Source organism: Zeus faber (assembly GCF_960531495.2).
Source record: "Zeus faber genome assembly, chromosome: 1".
NCBI classification, from domain to species: domain Eukaryota; kingdom Metazoa; phylum Chordata; class Actinopteri; order Zeiformes; family Zeidae; genus Zeus; species Zeus faber.
Genome location: NC_137193.1, coordinates 20,189,664 through 20,215,957, shown reverse-complemented (window position 1 = coordinate 20,215,957; position 26,294 = coordinate 20,189,664). Strand labels below are relative to the sequence as shown.

The 26,294-nt window shown below is 45.4% G+C and overlaps 1 protein-coding gene across 1 annotated transcript in view; it reads right to left on the bottom strand.

The window, feature by feature from the left end:
- Window positions 1-22,455, bottom strand: part of csmd3b (CUB and Sushi multiple domains 3b) — a gene marked incomplete at its 5' end in the record, with an annotated part of 405,005 nt that extends 382,550 nt beyond the window's left edge. The window contains 2 exons of the mRNA XM_080014654.1: window positions 22,122-22,256; window positions 22,392-22,455. Coding sequence (XP_079870780.1) covers window positions 22,122-22,256; window positions 22,392-22,455 — 199 coding nt within the window. The remainder of the gene's footprint in view (window positions 1-22,121; window positions 22,257-22,391) is intronic.
- Window positions 22,456-26,294: the final 3,839 nt, after the last annotated feature.

The window sequence follows — 26,294 nt, the reverse complement described above, 5'->3', positions numbered from 1 at the left end:
TCGCCCGGAACTATAATTGCCGACAGAGCGTCGTCCTCTCGGCCATTATAAAAGCTCCTCAGTGATTTTCACCCTGGGCAAACATGCCATATCCATTCTACTTCAAATACAATTTCCACAGGAAAAAGATTGATTTCCACAAATACAGGGCTCTCTGTCAGTCAGTAAGTCGTTCAATCAGTTACCCAATCAGGCAGTCAGTCAGTCAGCCAGTCAGTCATTCAAATGATAGTCAGTCGATACGCCAACCTGCCACAAAGCACCACAGTCAGTATGTCGTTCAGCTGATCAGTCGGTCGATCCGCTTGACAATCAGTCCGTCAGCCGATCCCTGAGCTGGTCAGCTGATCACACAGCTCAATTCTGGAGCCAGCCAACCCGCCGGTCGGATAGCCAGCCAGCCAGCCAGCCAGCCAGCCAGCCAGCCAGCCAGCCAGCCAGCCAGCAAGCCAGCCAGCCAGCAAGCCAACCAGCCAGCCAATCAGCCAACCAGCCAGCCAGCCAGCCAGCCAGCCAGCCAGTTCTTGGGCTTCAGTCAGTGGTCAAGGTCAACGGGCCTTTCTTCAGACCTGTGCCAGCTCCTCTCCTCCAGCCTTTCAGAGACACCAGCTAATTGCTGCGATAAAGAGCTTAGCTCATGTATCCCTGTATATTAGCAGCGCTTTGTGTCCAGACACTCGCCCAGGTAGTATGGATCCCTTAAAGCTCTCAGATAGACACTTAATGAAGCCATGGATGTTGTGTGGTGTGTCCTCTGTCAATTGCAGCATAATTAAATTCAACATGAAACAAAAAAAAAAAAAAAATGTCCATAATTGGAAACAAATGAATAATTTGTGTAATGTGCGGCACATAGCACTACTGCTACTTTTATACATAATCAGCAGGACCTCTCTGTGTAAAATTCCAAAATATTTAAAAAAAGTGTATTTTTAAAATGCTATGTTACTTCCAGATGCATGCTCAGAGGTGTCAGAGACAAACCCGTAAAAGTATACCATGCAAACATGACTTGAGTATCCACCATCACACGGCTCCTCCAAGCTCCTCCATGCTGTACAACCTTCATTTCACAATCATCCATCATTGTGATCTTTTATTTTGTTTTCGAAACACTGGCATTAGGTGAATTACAGCCTTCACAAAGAAGTGATGTTGGATAGAGTGTCGGCGTCTGCGGTTAGATCAACACACGCAATTGTTTATCCCCAACCGTACGTGAATAAAGCTGATCGTTTCAAAAGAAAGATGTTGCTCTATTCACATGATGAAACAATTACGCAAAGTCTTGAATCTGTCAGTCAACAAGGCCTGCGTTCTGAAGGGACTATTTGGCATAATTTATTATTTCCACAGCCGTAGTTATCCGAGGACAACAACATTCCTAATCCTATTCATCTCCCTTTTGTGGTGTACAACAGAAGCGGCATTCTGCATTATCTATATGCTGAATGCAATTTAAAAAGTAAAGCAGCGAACAACATTTTATACCTGACGGGAAGGGGTTGGCAGCGGGGAGGCTGTTTTTTTCTTTCACCTTGTCGCAAACTTCAGGTGCGGCTGCAGAAACCCGGAAATGCTCTGGCTTCCTTCCCATTCTTTCTTAAAATGTTACCTGAACTATTTATTTTGACTGAAGAAGCTTTCAACTCATATGTGGAGCTTGAGAGAGAACGTAGCTAATCAATAGTGAGCAATTGTTTAAAGCTGTTTGTTGTTTTTGGGACGTGCTTTTTGCCAAGTTTAATATGAATAAAACCACTAATTATTGCGTTTCACGGTGAAGCATTTTGGCTTTGATTTAGCAACTCTCCTGTGTTTGTACGCATCCTACCTCACGTAACAAGGACGCACGGCGTGTATGTGTGTGCCTGTGTGTGTGTGCGCGTCCGCGTGCATAAGCGAGAGAATGCACGTCTATCTCAGTAAGTGTGGGCAAAGGAACAATTAAACAGCTGTAAGCCTAAAGGAAGCAAATACAAGGACTGTTCTTGACTAAAAAAAAAAATTAAATCTCACACACACACACACACACACACACACACGCACACACACACGTACACACACACACGCACACAACACACACACATACAGTTTTACCATAAAAGCATAAATACACACACACACACTCTATTCATGATGGCCATTCTTGTACACACAAACACACAGAGCAACAGAAGTGGAAGTAATGGAGTGAGGAGAGAACGCTGCTGGCTGACATGAAAATCAACACAGCATAACACTTCACCTCCCCATGCGTGTACACACACACACACACACACACACACACGCCGACAATATGTGCGTAGGATTGTGTGTATGATTGTTTTTCCCATCCCAGTGTGTCCAGTGCTGTCCCACTGGCCACAAAAAAATATGTACATTTTTTTATGGTTTATGTTCACAAGCAATTAATGAGAGTATTGATGCGTTCCGAAAGGCATGTGCTTTCCTGTGTTCTCGCTGTTGGCGCACCCTCTGAAGTGCCTGTACGGATTCTACCTCCCTCCTCCTCGCGGACAACCAAATTCACATGTGGTGGCATGTGGTTACATGAGACAACATGTGATCACAAGTATTTTGGTTAAGGTTAGATTCTATTGGCTAAGTTTTATTGATATTGCTATTAAATATGGCTATTCTTGTCTGGTAATTTTTCAATTGCTAATATGGAATTACTATGAATGACAATTGGCTATTTATTCTTTCATTTAAAACATTATCAATCAAGATTTATATAAGATGAGGATCTGTACTTAAGGCACACGGAACATGCTTTTATGCTCATGTGTGTTTGTGTGTCCCTGCGTGACCTTGATTCATTGTGTACTAACAAACCATGCATATGCACCGATCAGCCACAACATTAAAACCAGCACTAATAAGCACTGATATTGTGTAGTTCCCCCCCTTGCTGCCAAAACAGCTCTGACCCGTCGAGGCGTGGACTCCACAAGACCTCTGAAGGTGTCCTGTGGTATCTGGCACCAAGATGTTAGCAGCACATCCTTTAAGTCCTGGAGGTTGGGAGGTGGGGCCTCCATGGATCGGACTTGTTGTTCCAGCACATCCCACAGATGCTCGATCCAATCAGACATGACGTAGAAGAAAACATGATTCATCAGACAGGGCCACCTTCCTCCATTGCTCCATGGTCCAGTTCTGATGCTCACATTCCCATTGTAGGTGCTTTTGGTGGTGGACAGGGGTCAGCATGGGCAATCTGACAACCCTGCGTCTACACCACCCCATACACAACAAGCTGCGATGCACTGTGTGTTCTGACTCCTTTCTATCATAGCAGCATTAACTTTTCCAGAAATGTGTGCTACAGTCGCTCTTCTGTGGGATCGGACCAGACGGTCTAGCTTCGCTCCCCACGGACATCAATGAGCTCATGAGCGCCCATGATCCTGTTGCCAGTTCACCGGTTGTCCTTCCTTGGACCACTTTTGGTAGGTACTAACCACTGCATACCAGGATCACCCCACAAGACCTGTCGTTTTGGATGCTCTGACCCCGTTGTCTAGTCGTCACAATTTGACCCTTGTCAAAGTCGCTCAGATCCTTATGCTTGACCATTTTTCCTGCTTCCAACACATCAGCACTTTCAAAAACTGACTGTTCACTTGCTGCCTAGTATATCCCACCCCTTGACAGGTGCCACTGGAACAAGATGATCAATGTCATCCACAATACAACCACCTGCCAGTGGTTGTATTTTTGTGGCTGATCGGTGTGTATTAAAGGTGTAACATGTGTGAGTGTGCCTGCAAATCCTCTGTATTTGTCTGCGCATCTGTGTCCTTGTGCGTGGGCTGGTGTAGCTGTATGGTGTGTGTGTGTGTGTGTGTGTGTGTGTGTGTGTGTGTGTAGACATATACATATGTCTACAGCTGATCTACTTGACCTTCTAAAAGATGACTTTATGAACGTTCCACTGAAAAAGAAGGAGCATAAGAAAGAGAAAAACACAACATTACGTCCTTATCACATAAACTAAACACTCACAATGTTTCTATAAGTGACCACAGCAGGTGGCAGTGACATTTAGCCTGGGGAACGTGCAACACCACCTCTCACTCTCTCCCTCTCTCTCTCTCCCTGAGTAGAACTGAAATCGTTGAGTCCCGATGTAACTTTTTTATTTTGTGAACTTGCTGAGCGCATACCAAAGCAGCAGGTAAACGGAAAATCAGACCGACAGCATTTGCTTCATCAGCGCAGGAGGAGCGCAGCTGTTTTGGTCGGGCCCAAGTCGCTCAAGTGAATGCAGATTGAAGCAGTCGCCGACCGCGGCGCCACGCTGCCGCCACGCTGCCGCCACGCAAGCGCTTTAACAATCAGAACATCACTCGCAGTGTGGGAGGAACACGCGCTCACTGGACAAACGATTCCAGAGGACAATTCTGACACAGCTTGTCCTGGCCTGTACCGCACCGTGAACCGGAACCCTATCGGGATGGCGTGCACAGTCACTGGCTCTGCACAGCACTGACCCCGTTTGAGTTTGGGGTTTGTTTTTTGTTTTTTTTTCGTTCCTGTTTATTCTCGTGTCAACCGTCGGTGAACCATCGACCGAACACAATAATACTGTCGCAAGGCCCTGAAATCTTGCTTGAGTGTTTTGGTTTGTTAATTTGGGGGTTTTTATGGGCTTTTTTTTTTTTTTTCATATCATTTTTCTTTTACATCAAATGAAATTCGGAAACTTCATTTTGGGTGTTATGTCATGTTAGAAATTGTGGAGTTTTCTCTCTCTCTCTCTCTCTCTCTCTCTCTCTCTCTCTCTCTCTCTCTCTCTCTCCCTCCATCAGCCGTAGTAGCCCAGTTAACAGTAATTATGAGGTTTCTTGTTAATTAGCAAGGAGCACCCAGCTGTTTAAGCCCCACAAGACAAAAGGCCTTCGGAACACGTGCAAGTGTGCACACACTTACACACGCAAACGTACGCATATGCACGCACCAAAAACAACACATACACACACACACACACACACACACACACACACACACACACACACACACACACACACACACACACACACACACACACACACACACACACCTGGGGGGGTCTGTAAAATGTCAGAGCTGTTCAGATTGTAATTACAGGGAGATTTGCTGCCTCTCTTCTAACACGCTGATAAACCACCTCACACACCAACAAAGCCACAAGCAGACGCACACACACACACACACACACACACACACACACTGGAATATAAGCAGAAAACACACAAACAAACACGCAAGCGGAGACACACACAGATACACATAATGATGCAAGTTAAAAACAGAAACAGCCAAGCAGATACAGAGTGGCGTACACTTGACGTCGTACAAAAAGTCAATATTGGGCCTTGGTTCTCTCAGTTCAAAACAACTGAAAGTCACTCACCCACATTACATACATAGCACCACACATACAAAACACTGCGGTAGCGCGAATACAATTAGGCGTTGAATTGCAAAACCGCAGCTCATGTATCAAACGGTGCTTACAAGCCTTGTGCATTGATGAGCTTTGGCATGGTTACGTCGCCGCTCATCCCTGCTCCTGCTCATGGAGGGCTGGAGCCAACGCCATCACACCACCGCAGTAAGAAAAGGGAAACCACCTGACGGGACGCCAGTCTGTGTGTTTGATCATTTCATCAAATGATCAACTTTTCTGAGTCTGAGTGACGGTGCCGACAGGCACAGGGAGTAGCTGCTCTTGCACCATCGCAGGTAGAATGTAAAAATGTGTCTTATATCCATGGATTGCTCTGCTTTATGACTCAAAAAAATGATCAGGCCACCCGGGAGATTCTGTTTAAAAGCTTTTCATCTGGGTAGTGAGTGTTCATTTGCTCATTAAAACACAATGCCACATTAGAAAAAAACACAAATTAACCTTGATACAATAAGTGCAGTCAGAAAGGTGCCATGTGAATGGTATTAACAACCACTCAGGTGCACCCTGGAGATGTTTGGAAATGGCCAGGCTAACACACTATGACAGAAATAAAATCCTGGTTTTGGATCAACAAGATGAGTCAAGGAGCAATAACCCACCAAATCTGATATTCAATATGTCATAAAGAAATCTAATAAAACTGGTCAAGGTGTAGACGGAAAGCGCAGTGAAAGACCACTAGAGCTGTCTTTATCTGATAAATGGTACTTAAAGGTCACTTCCTTAAGTGACAGAAAGAAAATCAGTGAAGTACTTGCCCGATGTTGAGTGTTCCAGTGCTCTGAAACTAAAGTGCACAATGGAAAGTGGCAAGAGAGAGGGCTGCACGATTATGGCTAAAATGAAAATCACCATTATTTTGCTCAATATTGTGATCACGATTACTTAACTCGATTATTCATCCATTTTGGGGAACACAATTATTTTATTTCACTTTGTAAATCAACATATACTGACTTCACGATAATAATGTCTTTTATAAAGTTGTAAATAAACAAAATCAAATGCAGAAATCTTTGAATCAAAATAGGACTTTCTCCACATCGATCTTTCTTCTCCACATGAATTCCGTCTTCCAAAGGCTAAATTCTATTTTACAAATAAAAAGGAGGTCACCACGTGGCGCCAAATAAAAATAATTTGTCCCAAACAAGAAGGTCAGTTACATTACACCTGCAGGTTTTTCGTAAGAAATAACACAGCCTTGTGGGGCGTGTTGCAAGAAGACACAATTCCACAAGAAGACACCCTTCTTGTAGAAAGCCAAAATAGTTGCAGTATTTCCATAAAGTTATACTGTAAAATACCATAATGTATTGAGAGAAAATGGGGTCTTAATTACATGTTTTGGTTCCCAAAGATGCCTGTTGGATGAAACAGTTGGTGAGAAGTACATCAACGCCTGTCGGCAGCCTCCTGAGAGGCACTGTGGTAGCTCCATCATGGTCTGGAGCTTAATTTCAGTCGACGGTTGGTGTTGGGGAGCATCTCAAAAATTTATGGAGTGATGAATTCAGAGGTTTTTGAGGAACAGATTTTGAATCATCAACAACTGGGGTGGAAAAGAAAATCCCCCTTTCAGCGTGGCAATGACCACAAGCAGTGATAGCACAGAGGTCTGCAGGCCCAACAATAACAGTTTTAGATCGACCACCTCAGAATACCGACTGACCTCAACGGGATTGAAGTACAATTATGCCAAATCCTGTGAGATGCTTGGAAGTTTTTACCACAGGACTTCTTAAATCAATTACACAGCTGTGTACCAAAGTGATGATTAATCACAAAATAATTTCCCTTTTCGACACGTCCTCTGAATTTATAGTTCATGTGATTGTCAAGCTTTACATAATAACTAATAATGTTATATCATAGCTTTTATATATATATATATATCTATATATATATATAATTTTCACATAGCCACTGACTTAGTTCAACAATGTCATTAACCCTTTAGTTTGTGTGCATGTGTTTGTGTTTTTTTTTTTGTATTTTATGGTAGTGTGTGTGTGTCTCTCTGTGGGTGTCAGCACGTATTAAATGTCTTCTTGGCAGGTTCCAGCAGGCCTGCTGGGCTGTGAAAAGGAGGTGCGATTATAATTTCAGCCTCCCACAGATTCTGCTACAGTTACATTGGTTCCTAGTTCCCATTACACCTGTTCAGCCTGGAGCTGTCACTCATAACCATGCCCTCCAAGGGCAGAACACGGCAAAGCCAGGGTAAATTTTCTCCTTCTGCAATGGAATCAAGGAGAACAATAGCTATTTGAGTGCATGTCAACTGCACTGCCTTTTATTGGCTTGAATATAAAAAGATTTATCTAATTAATAAAGGAAGGAACCATGGTGTGTATGTATGTATGTATGCATGTATGCATTTATGTATGTATGTATGCGTGTATGTATGTATGTATGCATGTATGTATGTATGTATATATGTACTGTATGTATGTATGTATGCATGTATGTATGTTTGTATGTACAGTATGAATGTGTGTATGAAGTCTCATGAACGCCTGGGAACAAAGTAGTATTCTTGGCATTCATAAAACCTGTTTTTGATAGTTGTAATCACAAGTCTGGATCACAGATGAATAGATATCAGATCATGTGGTGTCAAGCCATCTTCAGTAACTAGGCCAAAGCCTATGACTGTATTTATTACGTATCCATAGCTTCAGACAATCTTTAAATGAGGGTATTTCACAAAGAATACTTCATTACAAAGAGCACCACTGAAGATCAATCACATGAAAATTAACTCATAAGAGACTTCAGTGGGGGAGGGAAATGCTACCTTGGCTCTAAACTAAAGGAACGATGAGACCTGTGTAAAAAAACTTCTTGACACTCAACAATTTTAATTGACTGTTTTTTGGCAGCATGGGTAGAATTCCTGAAGCAGATGTTGTTGTCGCTATTATCGAACTGCAACGCTGGTAATCCAGACTGAGAGGTGATTTAATATAAATGTATCCTATGAACTGAACTGACAGTGTTCTGTCAGACAGCTCGCATGTTTTGTTCATAATACATTTTTGTTGACCACTGATAGTCATTTAAAGTCCCTGTGAAGTGAATTCAGTGATTTGTTTCTAAACTCATCGAAAGTAATTGCTGAAATCATGTGAAAAGACTGTGAACGATGTAGTACTGAATTGTGGAGTTAGACCGTTACACTGTTTCTGACCATTTTTGTGGCCTGGATTTTTGGGCAGGGCTAAGTCATGAGAGCGGTCATAATCTGCATGGCCACTCCGCCTAACACGATATAAACACCGGGTCGGAATCGGAGCGTCAGTGGTGAAATAAGCTCAGCTAACAGCCTGGAGTTTGGGATAAAACACCGTTTTGGGAATAAACAGATGGGGTAGAAGGCGTCTTCAGGGAGACCGTGAACTCATGCCAAGTCTTGCCATGCCAATGTGTGTGTGCCTTTGGGTGCCTTTCCCCCTCTCCTACGCCATTGAGTCTCTGAACCTATGTGATCCCCTCTGGGTGTCTGTCGGGGAGTGCACACTCGTCAGCATGAAGGGGATCTGGATCGCATCATATAGGTTTCACAGGATTCACTGGGGGTGGTGCTAGCACCACTTCCAATTAGCCCCAGTCACAATTAAAACAGAAAAGACATTTGTAAAAAGAAGTACAAAAGACATTTTCATACATAACACTGAGTTCTGGGGAAATGCATGCATGAATTACTTCATTCATGAAGAATGTTCAGAAATGCTAAAGATGGACTGTGCCATGGGGGAGGGGCTAACCATTTGGACGGGAGCACCTGTGGGGGAAGGTTAACGTGCTACTGAGGTGTTGCATGGAAGACCTGTGTCAGCCTTGAAAGGTGATGTGTATTTTGGGTGTTTTCTTGTGTATTTCTATGCCATGTTTAACTGTAACCTTAATATCTAATTGTTGTATTCTTTTTCATGGCTTGTGGTTGGAGTCATTTCATTAATTTCTTTATCCTTTATGATGCATGTTATGGCAAACTGTGGACAAAACCTATTGTTTCTTTTGTTATTGTGAGAGTACAACTCCTTGCACCTTGTTTTTCTGTGTGCTGTGCCATCCTTTTTATGAGGTTAAATGTAATGATTGATTTAGACTCCAATGTATAATTTTGGTAGTTGGTAGTGTGATAACATGGAATTTACTCCAGTGTAATCCGTTCTATTATTACATGGTTACATGAATTGGGTGTGGTTTCAGTGTCTTCAGCAGACACGCCCCCAGGGTCTCAGAACAGAGGGAACTGGCTTTTTATTTTATTTTTTCACAATTTTAGAAACTGAATATTATGTACTTGCTGGTTGTTGTGTTTGTGGCTTGTTGTTTTTTTTAACTTGGGTGTTTGGAAAAGATTTGCAGAAATTAAACTGATGTGAACCCATGTGACTGTCAAGTCATGGTTGGAGATTCAGAAGAGTCGGGTTTATTGGGAAATGAGTTTCAGTATTTTTGGACTTTTGCCAGAATTGATTTGAAATCTCAATTTGCTCTTTCCTTGTTTCATGAATAGTAACAAATGTTTTGCCCCTCTAATTAAAAATGTCAGTGCCTAATACAAACTTCACAGCCAAGGCTGACGACGGAATGCAATGAGCGCGTGAGTGGTCTTGCTTTTACCCCAAGGCTGCATATCCAACAGCAACATACACCCACTGCATGACACAGAATGTCACCATCAGTCCCCGCGACTGCTCAAGGCTTGCAGACCATTAAGTAAGCGTTTAATAAGAGTCTTGACAAGGTTCAATTCAGTCATTTAAAGCACGATAAGTAAGATAATTAGACCGCGAACTTCCGTTCCAAGTCTAGTGCACTCATTGTTGTGCTTATAATGAAATTACAAAATGAACCTTTTTTTTAGACCCCTCAGTCTTCCTGTTGTATTATTATAACTAGGTTTGGACCAATAAATACCATTATTGTGTGGGAGAACATTCCCAATGCCATACAAGTTAACCCCACAGTGCAATTTGAAACCTAGAGGGCAGTTAACAAGAACCCTCTGAGATGTCTCTAATGGAGAAAATGTCAATCAATATTCAAATGAACACAAACACCAGTTGGATTCATATTCAATATCAGTGGTGAAAACTACATCGGTCCATCCCTTATTAAAACACTGCTTTCATTAATACCTGCCAGGCTCATCTTCCTTTAAAAAGCCTAATTAGTACTTTCTTGTAAATTCGTCAAATTGTTTGAATCATTAATTCCTAGGTGGTAGTTGCTGCTGGTTACAAGCGGGTGACCTTATCAAAACGGAATTAAAATGATCTGAACAAACGATGGCAATTGGGTGGGAAAAAAAATCGTTACCGAGTCATTTTAGGATGTTCCAGGGTAAAGTTTCCTTGTCCTTGACTCTGAAAGAGCAGCATAGCCACAGCATCATCTGTTGTGTATTTGCTGTATTATCCTCCACATGTTCTTGTTTTATTATCTTAACTAGCTGTGTCTTTAAACATATTCAAATTTCTTTCTGCTGTTATAACCCAGTTTCTCCCAGTGATCATTAAAGTTGCATATGAGCTAGACAAGTTCTTAACTATACACAAGACATGACTTGTGTATAATAAAAATCCCCCTCAGCCACACTCAAGGTACAATACATAACCGCCCTCCCAACATTGGTTCCCACCTGTTCTGGATTATCACTCATATTGCCAAGGCCCCAGAGCTCCCTTTCATGACTGTATTTGTCTGCCACCACCTCTATGATGGTCCACTCTTTCTCTGCAGTTGTTAGGCTTTTATTGCCCCCATCGCTACGCCGGCCGTTGTGCTCAAAGAAAATCCTCGATTAAACGTACAACCTTGACACGAGCTCCTCTCATATCAAGGCTACACCTCTGTGAGCCGTAGTCATGCCGAACGCGGTGTTGCTTGTTGCGGTAATGTTTTTAGACCCGGTGACCTTCAGGACATACGTGGGGTTCGGTTTTTCTAGTGGATGAATGGATTTTAATTCTGTCGATTCCTGCAAAGGCTGAACGTGAGCAAAATCCTTTAATCATTTGGTGTCTTTCATCCTCGTGTTTGCTTTTGATGTCAGCGGCTGATTTCGGTTCATAACAGTGATGTTGTGCATTGAGAAGAACTTGGAATTCCTCTTAGCTTCTTTTGTTTGTATGAAGCAAGGTTGTTGACTGAAGCAGGGTACTAAAACATACTTCTGAATCCTTATCGAAAATGGCAGCCTTTTATTTTCTTTTTATCCATCCAATTCCTTTCAACGCCTTTCCTGGTCAGAATCACTAGGTGTCTTATTTATTTTAAATATATTCTAAAAATATGGGAAGTTTGTGTATTAACTTATTTTATTCTGACCCCCCCCAAACTATTAAACATCCTGTTAAACACATGGTGGGGGTTGTGGTTACCAATTTGAGTTTTAGCCTATTTACTAGTCACATCACACATTTCACATTACACCCCAGGTGGAGTTACTATTGCTTTAACATGGTCGGGGTATGGTCAGGGGTAATGTAAATTATTTGTGCTGACGACTACACAGGCTGAATCTCAATTTGACACACACTGACACTGAATTTTATTGTGTTTGGTTTTATTTTTGTTTTATGTTTTTTCCCCCAAGGGGTTTTTCTGGGTGCTTTTCCTCGCCGGCTGGGGGTGTTGAGTTTTATGTTAAATGTGGGCTGGTGAAGTACTTTTAGGCTGTACTGTAGTTAAGGGCTATAAAAAATGAACTTGACTTTCTTAAACACATGGAAAAGCCCTTCTCATTATGGCGTGTACTCAATAAGAACAATAAGGTTATGGTAAGATGATGATGCATCTACCTTGTACAATCTGACTATTCTCACTTGGAACTGAGGCTGTCTCAACATCGAATGGATTACTGCAGTATACCTGTGCACATACACACACACATATTGTAGGTGTGTGTGGGGGACGAACAGGCAGTTTAGCATCTGTTCTTTGTCTGACCCTCCAACCCTGAGCTATAGGTAGGGAGAGGGCAAGGGGGGGAAAGAGGGGGAGGTACAGTAGCTGTGGTTTTTGACTGCAGCAGACAGACGGTAAGGGTCAAAGATCAGAAGGTTTAGTGTTGTCCACCACAATACCCTGCTGGGGTTCAGTCGGCTGTGCTGGACAACAGCCACATGTGGCTGCCAGTACAATAGACCGTCTCTGTACAGCTGGTGCCTGGGAATACAAAGTCACATTTTGCGAAACACATCGTGGGCCCAAATAGGCTGAAAAATCATGACATTCAGCCAGTCTTTGTGGGCAAAGCTTTTTAACATAATGCCCTTAGGTCATCCACCTTTTTGTTTTGGTTTCTCATACAGCTAAGATGGTTTCATCTGAGTATTTTAAATAGAAAAAAAAAAAATTAGGCAGAATTTTTTCTGAAATGTAATGTGGTTAACAATAAAGTACATGTAGTTCAACAGTCAAACTGATTTTTTTTTATTGCCCAGAACTGAAAGTTTTGCATGCAACAACTTATGAGTCGGGGTTACAGCTCATGTGGGATCTCGAAGGTCCCTTACCAATGTTCAATCATATTTAGCTCATTAGGAAGTCATTAGGAAGAGAGGAAAGTGGGAGGAAAGCAGAGGAGAGTGCAGAAGGGGGGATGTTAGGTAACCAGGTGACGGCAGTAGCCCACAGCTGCAAACTCTGCTCGCCCAGAAACAGGCTGACAGGGCCTGCTGGGAAAATGAGTCTTCTCAGGGCATATAACACAAACATGCACACATACGCACGCACGCGCATGTATACAAATTCAGAATATCAAAAGCATGCACACACACACACACACACACACACACACACACACACACAGGGTGAAATGTAGTACAACACAGCTCCCAGGGCGCAGGACTTAGACAGGAAATACATCATCGCTCAGGAAAGAAATGCATCACCTGCAGCGCTCTGTGACTTGGAGCCAAAGACACGACTGACTGAGTGCGTGTGCAGAGGTAGTGTTCATACAGGGGAAGGTGTTTTGAAGCTTAAGGTCACTGTCATGAAACTGCGATAAAATTTGGGCTGTCACCATCACAACATTTTAGTTGTTGATTAATTGCCAATTTGCCATTCAAATAACTGATAAAAAATGTAATTGTATGTTGTTCATTTTTATGCCGCCATCATAGTGTAAGCATAAAATAATGTAATGTTTTCACTGTATGAACAACAGCCATCTAGTGACATTGAACATTGGAACATACAAATATGAGTTGACAGTTAATTTGCTTCAACGCGAGCGATGGAAACACACCTCATCTTTCATTCATTGACCATTTCCACGATTCTGTGATTGTGCAATCTAAGGATTCAGCAGCAATCAAAAAATGATTGATTTCAGTTCAAATAACAATCATAATCAGGTGATCATGTATTTTGATTGTGTATTTAAATTGACAGCTCCAAATACAAGACATTAATGCCCCACCCCCCACACACACACATGCATACTGTATATTTAAGTACAGAAACATGTGAAGTGACAGCAGAGGTGCAGTGATGGTTGAAGGCATACAGCCACAGCTATAGATAGATACAGTATGTTTTCATTTTCACAGCCACCATAGAAGCTATTTCATTGCCCAAAAGAAGCCTCAGCATTAAGTCAAACTTCTCATGTCAAACAAAAAAAAAATCATAGCACTTAGCAGGTTAGTCTCCCATTGAACAAGGAATATAACCTAGAAAAAAAATCTAGTTTTGTTTTTTCTCCAAAACTTTAAACCCTTTAATAAGATGCATACTTCCAAAAGGCTGTCTGAGGGTCTCTCTCTATGTATCAGCACTAGACATTTCAGTTGATTATGTTTGTATGGGATTGAAAGTGTGTGTGTGTGTGCGTGCCAGGGTGAGTACATTTGTGTTTCCACCCTAAGGGTAACACACGCTTTCCTCGTCTGACAGATATGAGTGTGTGTGTGAGTGCGTGTGTGTGTCTGGTCGCATGCATGCACGCATGTGTGCTCTTGTTCGTGTACAAGCCAACTGAACATGCTCATGTCACGTCGAGTTGTAATCATCATCATATAACCAAGAGGGGGGGGTGTGTGTGTGTGTGTGTGTGTGTGTGTGTGTGTGTGTGTGTGTGTGTGTGTGCATATATGTATGTGTGTACTGTATCTGTGTACTGTATGTGCACACACACACACACACACACACACACACACACACACACACACACACACACACACACACACACACACACCCCAGCAGGGTATTGTGGTGGACAACACTAAACCTTCTGATCTTTGACCCTTACCGTCTGTCTGCTGCAGTCAAAAACCACAGCTACTGTACCTCCCCTTCTTTCCCCCTCTTGCCCTCTCCCTACCTATAGCTCAGGGTTGAACTCATTGGACTCTCGGAAACATTCAAAGTGTAAATAAACGCACAACTTGAAGAGAGGAAGTGTGTGAACTGAGAAAATAATTCCAGGTGATTGTTATCACACACACTCACACGGACACATTAAATGCCTCTTACAAGTTAGAACTGGATAGGCCCCGAGCTCACACTGCAAAGTGCAAAGGATGGACAGACAGGCAGGCAGGCAGGCAGACAGTGAAGAGTGCAGACAGGCAGTGGACTGAATAGGGGGAAAGTCATATTGCAGGGAATTCCAACAGGCAGGCCAATGCCCTCAATTGTTGTAAAAGGCTCCACATTTATGAAAATTTCAACACGCCAAGGGAGAGCAGAGCAGAGCAGAGCAGAGGAGGAGAGGAGAGGAAAATAGAGAGGAGAGGAGGAATGGAAAGGAGGGGACATAAGGAGAGGAGGAGAGAGGACAAAAGAGAAGAAGGTAAGGAGAGGAGTGGGGGGGGGGCTGTTAAATATCAAAGCCCGGGGATATATTAATGAATCAGCAGGAATTCCAAAGATACACATACTGTACACACCCACACATGCACATGACCCCAACAAACCCACCCCTTATCTGCCGGTTTCCCTCCATCATTCTCTCTTTCCTCCCATCAGTCTTGCTGTATCTCTTTTCCCCTCACCTCCCCAACCCTCTCCCTTCAGCGCCCCTCCTCCCATGCTTCTCTCAGTTAGTCAAAGTATTTATATGATCAAGGGGCTGACTTTGCGACGGACACATCTCTCTCCCCACGTTACCAGCCCATAAGCTACAAGGATTAACTCTGTGTGTGTGTGTGTGTGTGTGTGTGTGTGTGTGTGTGTGTGTGTGTGTGTGTGTGTGTGTGTGTGTGTGTGTGTGTGTGTGTGTGTGTGTGTGTGTGTGTGTGTGTGTGTGTGTGTGTGTTGGAGCTTGCGTCAAAGCAGGCATCACCCTCACCAGCAATGAGCTAAAAAAACTGCACTTTTAATGTTGTGCTTGTGTGTGTGTGTGCGTGCACCCTTGTTGCTTTCAGACAATAAAAATGGAAACACAAAGTTGATATCTAAAACACGATTGCCAAATTGTTTGGTCAGTGAATGGTAATCGCTAGTTTAATCTATTATTGATAACTAACTCAACTCAATACTAATTCAAGACTTTACCTGGAATAAATGTGGTAAGATGGCCATTAACTGACACTTGATGATGGATTTAGTCAAAAGTAGGACAATGTACTAGAATAAAGAATACTGTTGAACTTGTCAAAATAAATTAGCCTAAAATAGTTTATGTAAGTCTTATTAAAGACAGTAGCTGCAATGGAAATGTGGGACAAAGAGTTCATTTTAATTCGGAATTGAAGCTAACTGAAATTCTTATCCTTTGACATGATATATATAAATACATCAAATTTTGATTCATGGATAGTATAATAATAATAACTTAAATTTGTATTGCGCCTTTCAAAGAGCCAAAGGTCGCTTTAAAGGAGAGGGGCAAGGGGGGTGGGGGGGGGACAGATTAAGGGAGAGAGGAACAAAAACAAAACAAAGGAATATCTAAACTAACTAACTAATGGGGAAAGGCCATGGTGAAAAGGTGGGTCTTGAGGGTTGTTTTGTAAGTGTCCAGGGTTGGGGCGTTACGGGTTACGGGAGGGAGAGAGTTCCAGAGAGTGGGGGCTGAGTGGGAAAGCTCCGTCCCCGAACGTTCATAATCTGGTACGGGGGATGGACAGCAGACCCCTGTTTGAGGGCCGCAATTTCCGAAATATAGTGTGCTGGTGGAGGAGGTTGGAAAGGTATTGGGGGGCGAGGGCGTGAAGGGATTTGTATGTGAGGAGGAGGAGTTTGTAGGAGATGCATAATAAAAGGGACGCATGAGTGACAGCAAATGTAATGTAATTAAACAGTATCTGTAGCATCAACCCTGCATAAAGCCATGGAGAAAAACAGTGCGTGCAATGCACGTGCATTCTAATATGCATGCCAGTTTGTAGTCTAATAAGTTTGAATTAAGCCCCTGATGGGTAACAAAGAAGCAAGATAAGGTAGTTAGCCAGCTCTATTCTGTTTGGCTCATGTAAAATCTAGGCTCACTGACTGAATCACCATGTGCTCCATATATTACTCCCCCCACCAGAGTCAGACTGGCCATTGGGGCCACCAGAACAAATGGGCCGGTCGCTCTGTGCTCCGTGGGCAGCTTGGGCAGCCCATTATACAAAAACAAGAGCGAGGGAGATCACAGAGATATGCGTCGCCGGCCCACTTTGATTATGCACCAGCCCTCAAAATCAAAGTGAGCCGGCGACGCGCATCTCTCTCACTACCCCCCCAGAGTAATCATAAGCAATCAGAGTGAAAAGGGGGAAAGTGGCGCTGAAAAGGCTAGAGATAAAAAAAAAAAATTAAGTCACTTCAAGATGATGCTACAACTTGCATGAAAATAAGTTACATGTTTACGAGCAGCAGCAGCAGCAGCAGCAGCAGCAGCAGCAGCAACAGCAGCGCCACCAGGAGCACCACCAGCAGCAGCAGCAACAGCACTGCCGGTGGCACGCAGCAGCATTTGTTTTTCCAAGTTGCGAGGGATTTTTTTTCAAAGGTAGCATCGCCGCATTCAAGGCCTGCCGGAAATGCTACCGTGCTGCCTTCAAGCGTCGGAAATATAAATTTTAGATATTGTTTATCATTTATGGACCAGCAATACCCTCGCACTAGTGCAAATATATCCAAGCCGGTGTTTGTTTATTCAAATATTATATTATTGTTTATAGACCAGCAAAAGCCAGGCCAGGAGTAATGGCCTGTACCTGAGCAGATGGCCAAACATGTACAACACTTAATTTTTGTTCAGTTTTAGATATTTAAATATTATTTATTGTTTTACTACACTTTAGAAGTACAAATGTGTGCAGTCATTACCTGACGTTTGTTATTATTTATTGTTTATAGACTTGCCCTGAAGAGTAAGTCCTTTAAGTTCCAGGGTTAAAGTGATCAAATTGCCAATGGCCTTATCTGACTTATTTACTCTGTTGAAATAGATTTTACAGCCTGTTCAAATACAGACATTCATGAAACACTGACTGCCTGAATCTATCATGGTATCCTCACCATGGTGGTCTGCTGGCAACAAACCTTTCACTTGCTGTTAGAATAGCTCTGTATTAGAGTTACAATAGCCTAGAGTATCCATCCATTATGCTTATAAGTGGTGGTATCGAGGGCTGGTGTGTTTGTATGTGCGTCGATGGGCCGGGGGTGGTGGAGTATCGGTGAGCTGGTTGTGGAGGCATGGTCTACGTAAAAAAGTCCAGGGCCAATTTTTAGTCCCAGTACATCCGACCCCCGCCCTAACCCAACTCTGTTTTTTTTTTTTTCTTTTATTGGATTTTATTTTCATTCTGCTACTAAGAATACATGGTAAATGTCAATGCGATGGCAGACTGGGAGAACCCCTTCCATAAATCAAACTAAACATACTTGGCTAACCATCTAATCCTGCTGCATAGTTTACCCACTGGCGCTGCAGGACAAGACCAATAAACTGACAGGAAGGGAATTCTGAATAAAAGCAGAGGAAAATAGAGGGGGAGAGGAGAGGAGAGAGCAGGAGAGGAGAAGAAAAGAGAGGGGAGGAGCGGGGAGGGTGGAGGAGAGGAGGGGAGGAGAGGAGGAGCAGTGGAAAGAAAAGGAGAGGAGAGAGGAGTGGAAAGGAAGGAGAAGAAGCTGCATAAAAGATTTAACATATTAAGGACAAATTTGACATCACATTATGCTTAAGAAATATGAAATACATTGAAAGGCGTTTGCAGACTGGATTATATTAGATCGCTTCATCCAAAAGAAACCGGAGCCCCTTCTGTCATGAATGGAAAGGTATTTTAATGTATAACAATTTAAATATGGTCGGCCGTGTAGCTTTCTTTCGCACGTTTTTTAGTTTTTGCGCTTAACATTTTTTAAATTAAGCATATCACACGTCCATGAGTATAGAAATGGAAATGACTGATTACCTGCCACCAAAACTAGCTGATGCGCTGGTCCAATGAACAAGCCACTCTTGTATTTTGCTAGTGGGTGACGTTAAGGTGGTAATCCATAATATTATTCTGTTAAAAGATCCCATAGCTTCGCATTTTTTCATCTCCCACTTTATCAGAAACGACCTATTCAGTGTATTTGCATTATGCACATACATAATGGAAAATACATTGAACCTCTCTACTGTACATGCTGTTTCCATTGTTGCTGGCGGGGTCCGCCTTTCCCAGCCTGAATTCAAAAATCGGCCACGCAAATGAAAGGCCGCCGCGGTGAATTTGATAAAGCAGCGTAGCTAGTTGCGGTCAGTGAACCGTCGATATGAGGGGACATCCACGAAAAATAACTCCCTTGGATGAAAGTTTATCTCCACCACCTCAAGTGACAAAGAAAAACAAAAAAAAATCAATCAACCAGAAGAAGGCATACTCGCGAGAAACTAATAAGTCAAGGGTAAAACATTTATAAAAAGTTGGATTAAAAAAAAACAGCATTGCGGTTTCGAAAGATATTTGCAGTGTAATCCACCTTATCACACACAATCTTACGGATTACCACTTTAAGACATTGAACCCCAGAATGCGAGTACAGACCCGGATTGAAATAAACGTGTCGTTCCTCCGCTGACTCACTTGGAATGTTTTATTGTCCCTTGTTATTTGTCAACAGGTGGAAACCCTCGGATACACAAACCTCAATCTCGGAGGTCCGTCGGCTGGAAATTGATTCACAAGAAAACGGGGGGGGGGGGGGGATGCGTTGAGCCCACCTGCGCCACAAAGAGTTGAAAAGACATTGGAGCTGAGCCGCATGAGGTTCGTTTTAACATGCGGATCAACACAAAAGCCTCCCAGAGCTCACTCGCCGCTCTGTCCATCACTCTCCTCCAAAGAAGCCCTTGTAGGCCGAAAAGGATTGTTTCCAGGTTACGGCTGATCCGCGACCGAGGCTCAGACTGATTTAAGATGGCCGCAAAGACGTTACCGTTCTGACTGTTTTCCCTCCCCCCCCCCACCCCACCGTATTTGCATTTGCATCGATAGGAAATCTCGAATACGTGTGCTCCACGTTGCCCCCCGCTCATCTCATTGCACTAGAGGATTGTGTGGATTCTACGATGACGAATACTATCTGACTTTACATCTTCTCTCCAGGTCTCCGTCTCACTCACGCAAATGTGCAAACCTTTTTTATTTAAATGTTCAGGTGGAATCGACCTCCCTGACCATTAGCCGCAACCCTCGGGAGACGGCCTTTCATCATACGATCACTCTCTCTTTCGGTCTCTCTATCTCGCTGGGTCCCGCTCTCCATTTCTCTCTCGGTGTATTTCTCTCGTTAGCCCCCTCTCTCCGCCTCTCCACCTAAATCATTTTCAAAGCTCCTGATCAACTCCTGTCTGCTCTCCACCTCTCTTGCTCGCACTCCCTCCTCCACCAGCCTGCTCCCCTCTCTCCCCCCCCCCCGCAATATCTCTCCACCTCCTCCAAACTCTCTGCGGTTTTTTTTTCCTCTCCTCTTCAACCCTTCTCTTCCATCCTTCCACCCTCTCATCCTCCCCCACAACCTCCTCTCTAGATCCGCGCCATTCGCCGGGATTTCTCCTCTCTCTCTCCCCTCAACGAAGTTATGACATTTTCCGCTCCCTCGGAAAAGCAGAGAGAGCAAAAAGACAGTGAGACGGAAAAACGGAGACACTCGCAGAGAGAGGACAGAAAAACTGAGGGAGGGAGGGAGGGAGGGGGGGGAGAGGGACAGCAAGAGACATGCACAGACAGAGAAGCAGATTGACAATGGAAAAGAGGAAAAGAGAGCAACATGGATGGGGAGGTAGCAAGAAGGGGGGGGGGGGGCGGATAATGTGGGGAGGGTGGGGTAAAGTCCATGTTATATAAGAGATTTTCTGAGAAAATGAAAAAACTGACAAGAGGGTAGGGAGAGATATTGGAATAAAATGCTGTGTAAGGCTGGAGCCTCATTGCTATAAACAACTCACGTTCACATACTCAGACCCGCACAGGCTCACACACACACACACACACACACACACACACACACACGATGCGTATGTGTGTGTGCATGTGCGTGTGCGCGTGTGTGTCTGTGTGTGTGTGTCTGTGTGTGTGTGTGTGTATGTGTGTGTGTGTGTGTATGTGCATGCATGCAGCCACAAACACACTCCCGCACACACTTTGGTATAAGCAGCTCACGTTCGCTGCCACAGCCCAAGAGCTACCGCAAGAATATTTATTGGCTACGGGCTCAATGGCTGTATTGAAAGGAAGGATGGAGAGAGAGAGAGGGAGAGGGGGGGAGAGAGAGAGAGAGAGAGTGGGGAAAGGGAGAGACAGGTAGGATTGGAAGGGACAAGGGGGAGATGAAGACAGAAAGGGGGGGGGGGGGGAGTAGATGGGAGACAAGAGAGGAGAGGAGAAGAGAAGTGGAGACAAGAGGAGGGCAAAGGCGGTGATCAGGGATGGAGGAGGAGAGAGGGGAGAGGAGTGGAGTTAAGGAGAGGAGGGAAGGAGAGACAACAGGAGTGGAGGAGAGGAGATGAGGAGGGGAGAAGATGATAAGAGGGTAAAAGAAGAGGATAAGAAAGGCGGAAAGAGGAGAGGCGAGAGAAGACAGAGGCACGGATGAGAGGGAAGAAAGAGGAGAGGAGAGGGGGAGAAGACCCAAGGGGGAGGGGAGGCGGGAGGAGAGGGGTGGGTGGAGGAGAGGGTGAGAGGGAGGAGAGGGTGAGGAGTGGAGGAGAGGATGACGAGCTCAGAGAGTGGCGCAAAGTGGAGCTCAGAGAACGAGAGGAGAGGAAAAGGTTGTTGCCTGTCCAGCTTCTTCTATCTTTCAGTCCCCCCCCCCCCCCCCCCCCCCCCCCACCCCCCCCCCCCCCCCCCCCCCCCCACTCTCTCTCTCTGCAAGACCCCTCTCCACACACACACACACACACACACACACACCTTACGTGCACGATCACAGGATCCCTCACACACGCACACACCTTACAGTACGACGCACACACACATCCCCACTGGGAGGGTCATCTGCAGCAGAACAGACGAAAAAAACGCAACACGCAACCGTGCCAGCGCGCGTGCAGGCTGGCAGGCATCACATATGAATGTATACGTGCGTGCGTGTGTGTGTGTGCGTGTGTGTGCGTGTGTGTGTGTGTGTTTTGCGCGCACGCGCTCCACGTGCGCGTGCCTGTCGCATCCCCGCACCCCCCCCCCCCCCCCCCCCCCCTTACCTTGCACGCACGACGAGAAGGAGCCGAACACGACACTCCATAAAAAAAGCCAGCGTGTCAACGTGGTCCCTCCGTCCGCCCTTCCTCCGTCCGTGCCTCTCCTCCTCCTCCTCATCCTCGCCACCGTCATCCCTTCTTCCGACGAGCGGTCCGCGGGATGATGATGATGATGGTGGTGGTGGTGGTGGTGGTGGTGATGGTGGTGACTCTTCTCCTCCTCCTTCTTATCCGTGTTGTCGCGGCGGGTATTTGGCGTCTTATTAATAACACCGGTGTTATTAACACATCCTCCGCGAGCCGAGCGCGAGCCCTCTACGCTCTCACCGGGCCGCATGCTGCTTCACATCCAGAGGAAAAACGGAGAGGTGGAGAGAGAGGGAGGTGGAGAGAGAGGGAGGTGGAGAGAGAGGGAGGTGGAGAGAGAGAGAGGTGGAGAGAGAGGGAGGTGGAGAGAGAGGGAGGTGGAGAGAGAGAGGGAGGTGGAGAGAGAGAGGGAGGTGGAGAGAGAGAGGGAGGTGGAGAGAGAGAGGGAGGTGGAGAGAGAGAGAGAGGGAGGGAGGGAGCGAGAGAGGGAGGGAGGGGGTGAGAGAGAGAGAGAGAGAGAGGCGTCGTGCGGTTTCTCCTCCTTCTAACATAGGCGAGATAAATCCTTCGTATCCCCCCAAAAAGCGTGTCACTCAGAAAGAGAGGGAGAGAGAGAGAGAGAGAGAGAGATACAGGTAGTCATCTCTCCTCGCCGATTGCACTCTTTTTATTCTTCCTCCTCTTCTTCTTTTTTTTTTTTTTTTTTAAATCCGGTGTCTTTACTGGCGGCGGGGCGGGGACGCGCCGCTTCCAGCCCCCTCCCCCGGTCCCCCGTCTTCGTTAAGGAGAAAAGACGCAAATAAAATGTCAACCCCCCCCCCCCCCCCACTCCCACCCCCCTCTGCCTCCCGGACTCCCTCGGCGCTTCCTCTTCCCTCCTCCTCCTCCTCCTCCTCCTCCTCAGCGGATCCCGCCGTTCCCGTCAAACCGAACGAAAAGTGCGCTGCGCCGCTGCGCTGGGCGAGAGAAAGCGGCTCCTTCTCCCCGGCGCTCGCACTGTCGGTCGGCCCCAATGTTTCTGCTGGGGGGGGGGGGGGGCTTGTTTTTTTTGGGGGGGGCCCCCCGCGGGGTGGATTCCTCCTCCTCTTCGGCGTGAAAAGTCTCGTAGGTCGTTTCCCCCGCGCCGCCCCCCCGGGGTGTTTCCGCGAGACGTTCCTCTCCCCCCCCCCCCCCTGCTCCTCTTCTCCTCCTCAGCAACACCGTGGCCGCCGGTGCATCCTTTCTCACCCCCCTTCCCGGTATCCCAACTTCCCTCCCTCCCTCCCTCCCTCCCGTCAGTCCGCCTGTTCCCCAAAAAAAAAACAAAAAAAAAAAACCCCAAAAATAAAAGTAGAAATAAAAATAACGGTAAATAAAATCACTGAAACCGCTCACTCAGAGTCTTCCCGCGCTCTGTCAGTCGCGCAGGGGGACGCCGCTTCCGCCGCCTCCGTCGTGCGGGTGCGCGTTGGCGGCTCGAGCTGCCTCGCGAGGGGGAACACACCTGGGGGTGAGTTCAACGGCGCGCGAACGATCCGTCCGACGCGAGCGCGGCTCTTAAAACGACGACGCCGTCGGGAGTTAGTCAGTAGTGACGGCCGTGGGCCGCGTCGAAGACCGGGACACTTGGCACCAGTCATGTTGAGCGTGACCCATTTCTGAGTTCGCGCCCCAGCAAAAACATCGGTATTCTGACGGAGGCAAATCATTTGCGTGATTCACACCTTGCGTTTCCCTATCCAAACGATTGATTTTTGGCAGAGTTAGGCGAAACGTTTTTGCGATCGACCGTTTCCTTTCTTCTGCCTAAGTAAATGATTTAAACAGGGTGAAATGATCTTCGGGAGAATTCCATTCACAACTCCGATCCAAGCGACTCGTCTGCCTCTCGTTCGTCCTTCCACGCCGGGTCCTCCCCCGCTCACCTGCGCATCACAGCAACCGAATGAAATGGGAGGAGTCGTAAAATCGAACGACTCTTTTTATTGAGGGATTCGCCAGGAACCGAATCTGGAAAAAGCCTTCGGGTGAGAGCTCCCATCACCAACTAATGCGTGGCACGCTCTCTGTGGCCCGCACGCTGACTTCAGCCCAATCGAGCCGAGCCGGTCGCTACCTGTCGGTCGGCTCTGGAGCCAAGGAATACCAGTGCGTGTATTTGTCCTGACTTCCCATCTTTTGTTTAAAATGATTTATGCCTGAAGTGAAGTATCAGGGGGTCAGAATGGACCCTTTTGCCAGCAGAGCCTTTAACATGGACTCAGAACACGTTCTGAAGCCCATGTCATTAATCGGGGGCCCTGGATGGACATATTGGTACACAGTGACACCTCAATGAAACAGACCCACAATTATTCAGTCCGTTGAAGTTGGACGTGGAAATAAACAAAAGGGCAAAGGAACGGGCCATTTCATGTCTGAGTTTCTGCGCAGATTGCTCAAGCTGAGTTTGCCGAGATAACACACTTGACGTCACCGCAACATCGCTGTGCACACCGTTAACAGTGGTGAACAAAGTTGCCTTGCCAACCCTGTTCTGCTTGCTTATCCTTCTCTCTTTTCCACATCCCCTTTGTTTTGAGTCGGTGGTGCTTGTCTTTATCTGAGCATTGTGCTGAGATTAAACCGAATCGATTGCTTAAACATGTTGAAATTGGTCAGCACCAAAAAAATTAAAAAAATAGGTGCAAGTAAACATTTACAGTCTCCTCCGTGATCTCCGATCATGTAGAAGGTATCACTCGCTGGTGACCATACGTCGAGGACTCTCAGGCGTCCATGCTTTCGGGACAGCCCGATTCTGAGTCGCCTCCGGGGAAATTTGCAAATCACAGCTGGGGAAATAAACAGACTACTGCCCGACACCGCTCCAGTATGAGAACTACGGTCCTCGATTGGCAATTTGTTTTCATGGTTGACTCTCGCCATCTATCATCGTACTCTCAAACCATTGGATTGGTCAGTGTGTGTGTGTGTGTGTGTGTGTGTGTGTGTGTGTGTGTGTGTGTGTGTGTGTGTGTGTGTGTGTGTGTGTGTGTGTGTGTGTGTGTGATCGTGTGTGTGTGTGATCGTGTGTGTGTGTGTTGTTGTTTGTGTGAGTTGGTGCGAAAGAATCAGTGTATCAGTCGTATCATGTGTAAATGTCAGTATCATGTGTAAATGTCAGTTTTGAAACTAATGAGTTTGATGTGTGTTTTTGACTCTGTGTGTGTGTGTGTGTGTGTGTGTGCGTGCGTGCGTGCGTGCGTGTGCGTGCGTTCATTGGCTCGGTAGAAGACTCCCTAAAAGCACTCTTCTGCCATCTACAGGCAAATTTTCTCTCTCTCGCTCGCTCTCTCTCGCTCTCAAAACCACTATTCTTCTTACTAACGTCATCTCAATTTTCTCTACCTAACCCCTGTCTTCATGAGTTAATTTACTGTGTTTTTGGCTAAAATTACATGTGTGTCTGAAATCATACCGCCTGAATATGTGCAGTGTTGAGTTAGAGTGTCACCAATTTCCTGTGTGTGTGTGTGTGTGTGTATGTGCACGCACACGTATACGTATGTATGCGTGGATATACATGTGTGTTTCCGTGTGTGTGTGTGTGTGTGTGTGTGTGTGTGCGTGTGCGTGTAAAACTATGCATTAAGAGCGGGATGCAGTGAGGGTGTTCTTGGCGCGTTGCTTTCAGAAATCAATACGCAGTGTGTGAGGTTCATGCCCTGGGAGAAAGAGAGCGAAAGAGAGAGAGAGAGAGAGAGAGAGAGCGAGGGAGATGGAGAGGTGCAGAGACGAGAGGTAGAGGAATGCGAGAGAGGTAGAAGGGTGAAAGAGGAAGAACACGGTGGTCAATCCAGGAATCTGAGAGAGAAGAGGGACAGACAGGCAGAAAATGGCAGAGGAATAGATAAGAAAAGGATAGGAAGGGAAAGGAATGGAAAGGAAAATAATCGAAAGGGAAGGGACAGGAATGCAATGGAATGTAAAGGAAGGTTTAGGAAAGGAACCGCTGGGAAAGGAATGGAAATGAAGGGATAGGAAAGGAAAAGATAGGAATTGATTAGAAAGGAAAGGAAGGGATAGGGAAGGAATGGAAAAGAATGCATAGGAAAAAATAAATTGAAT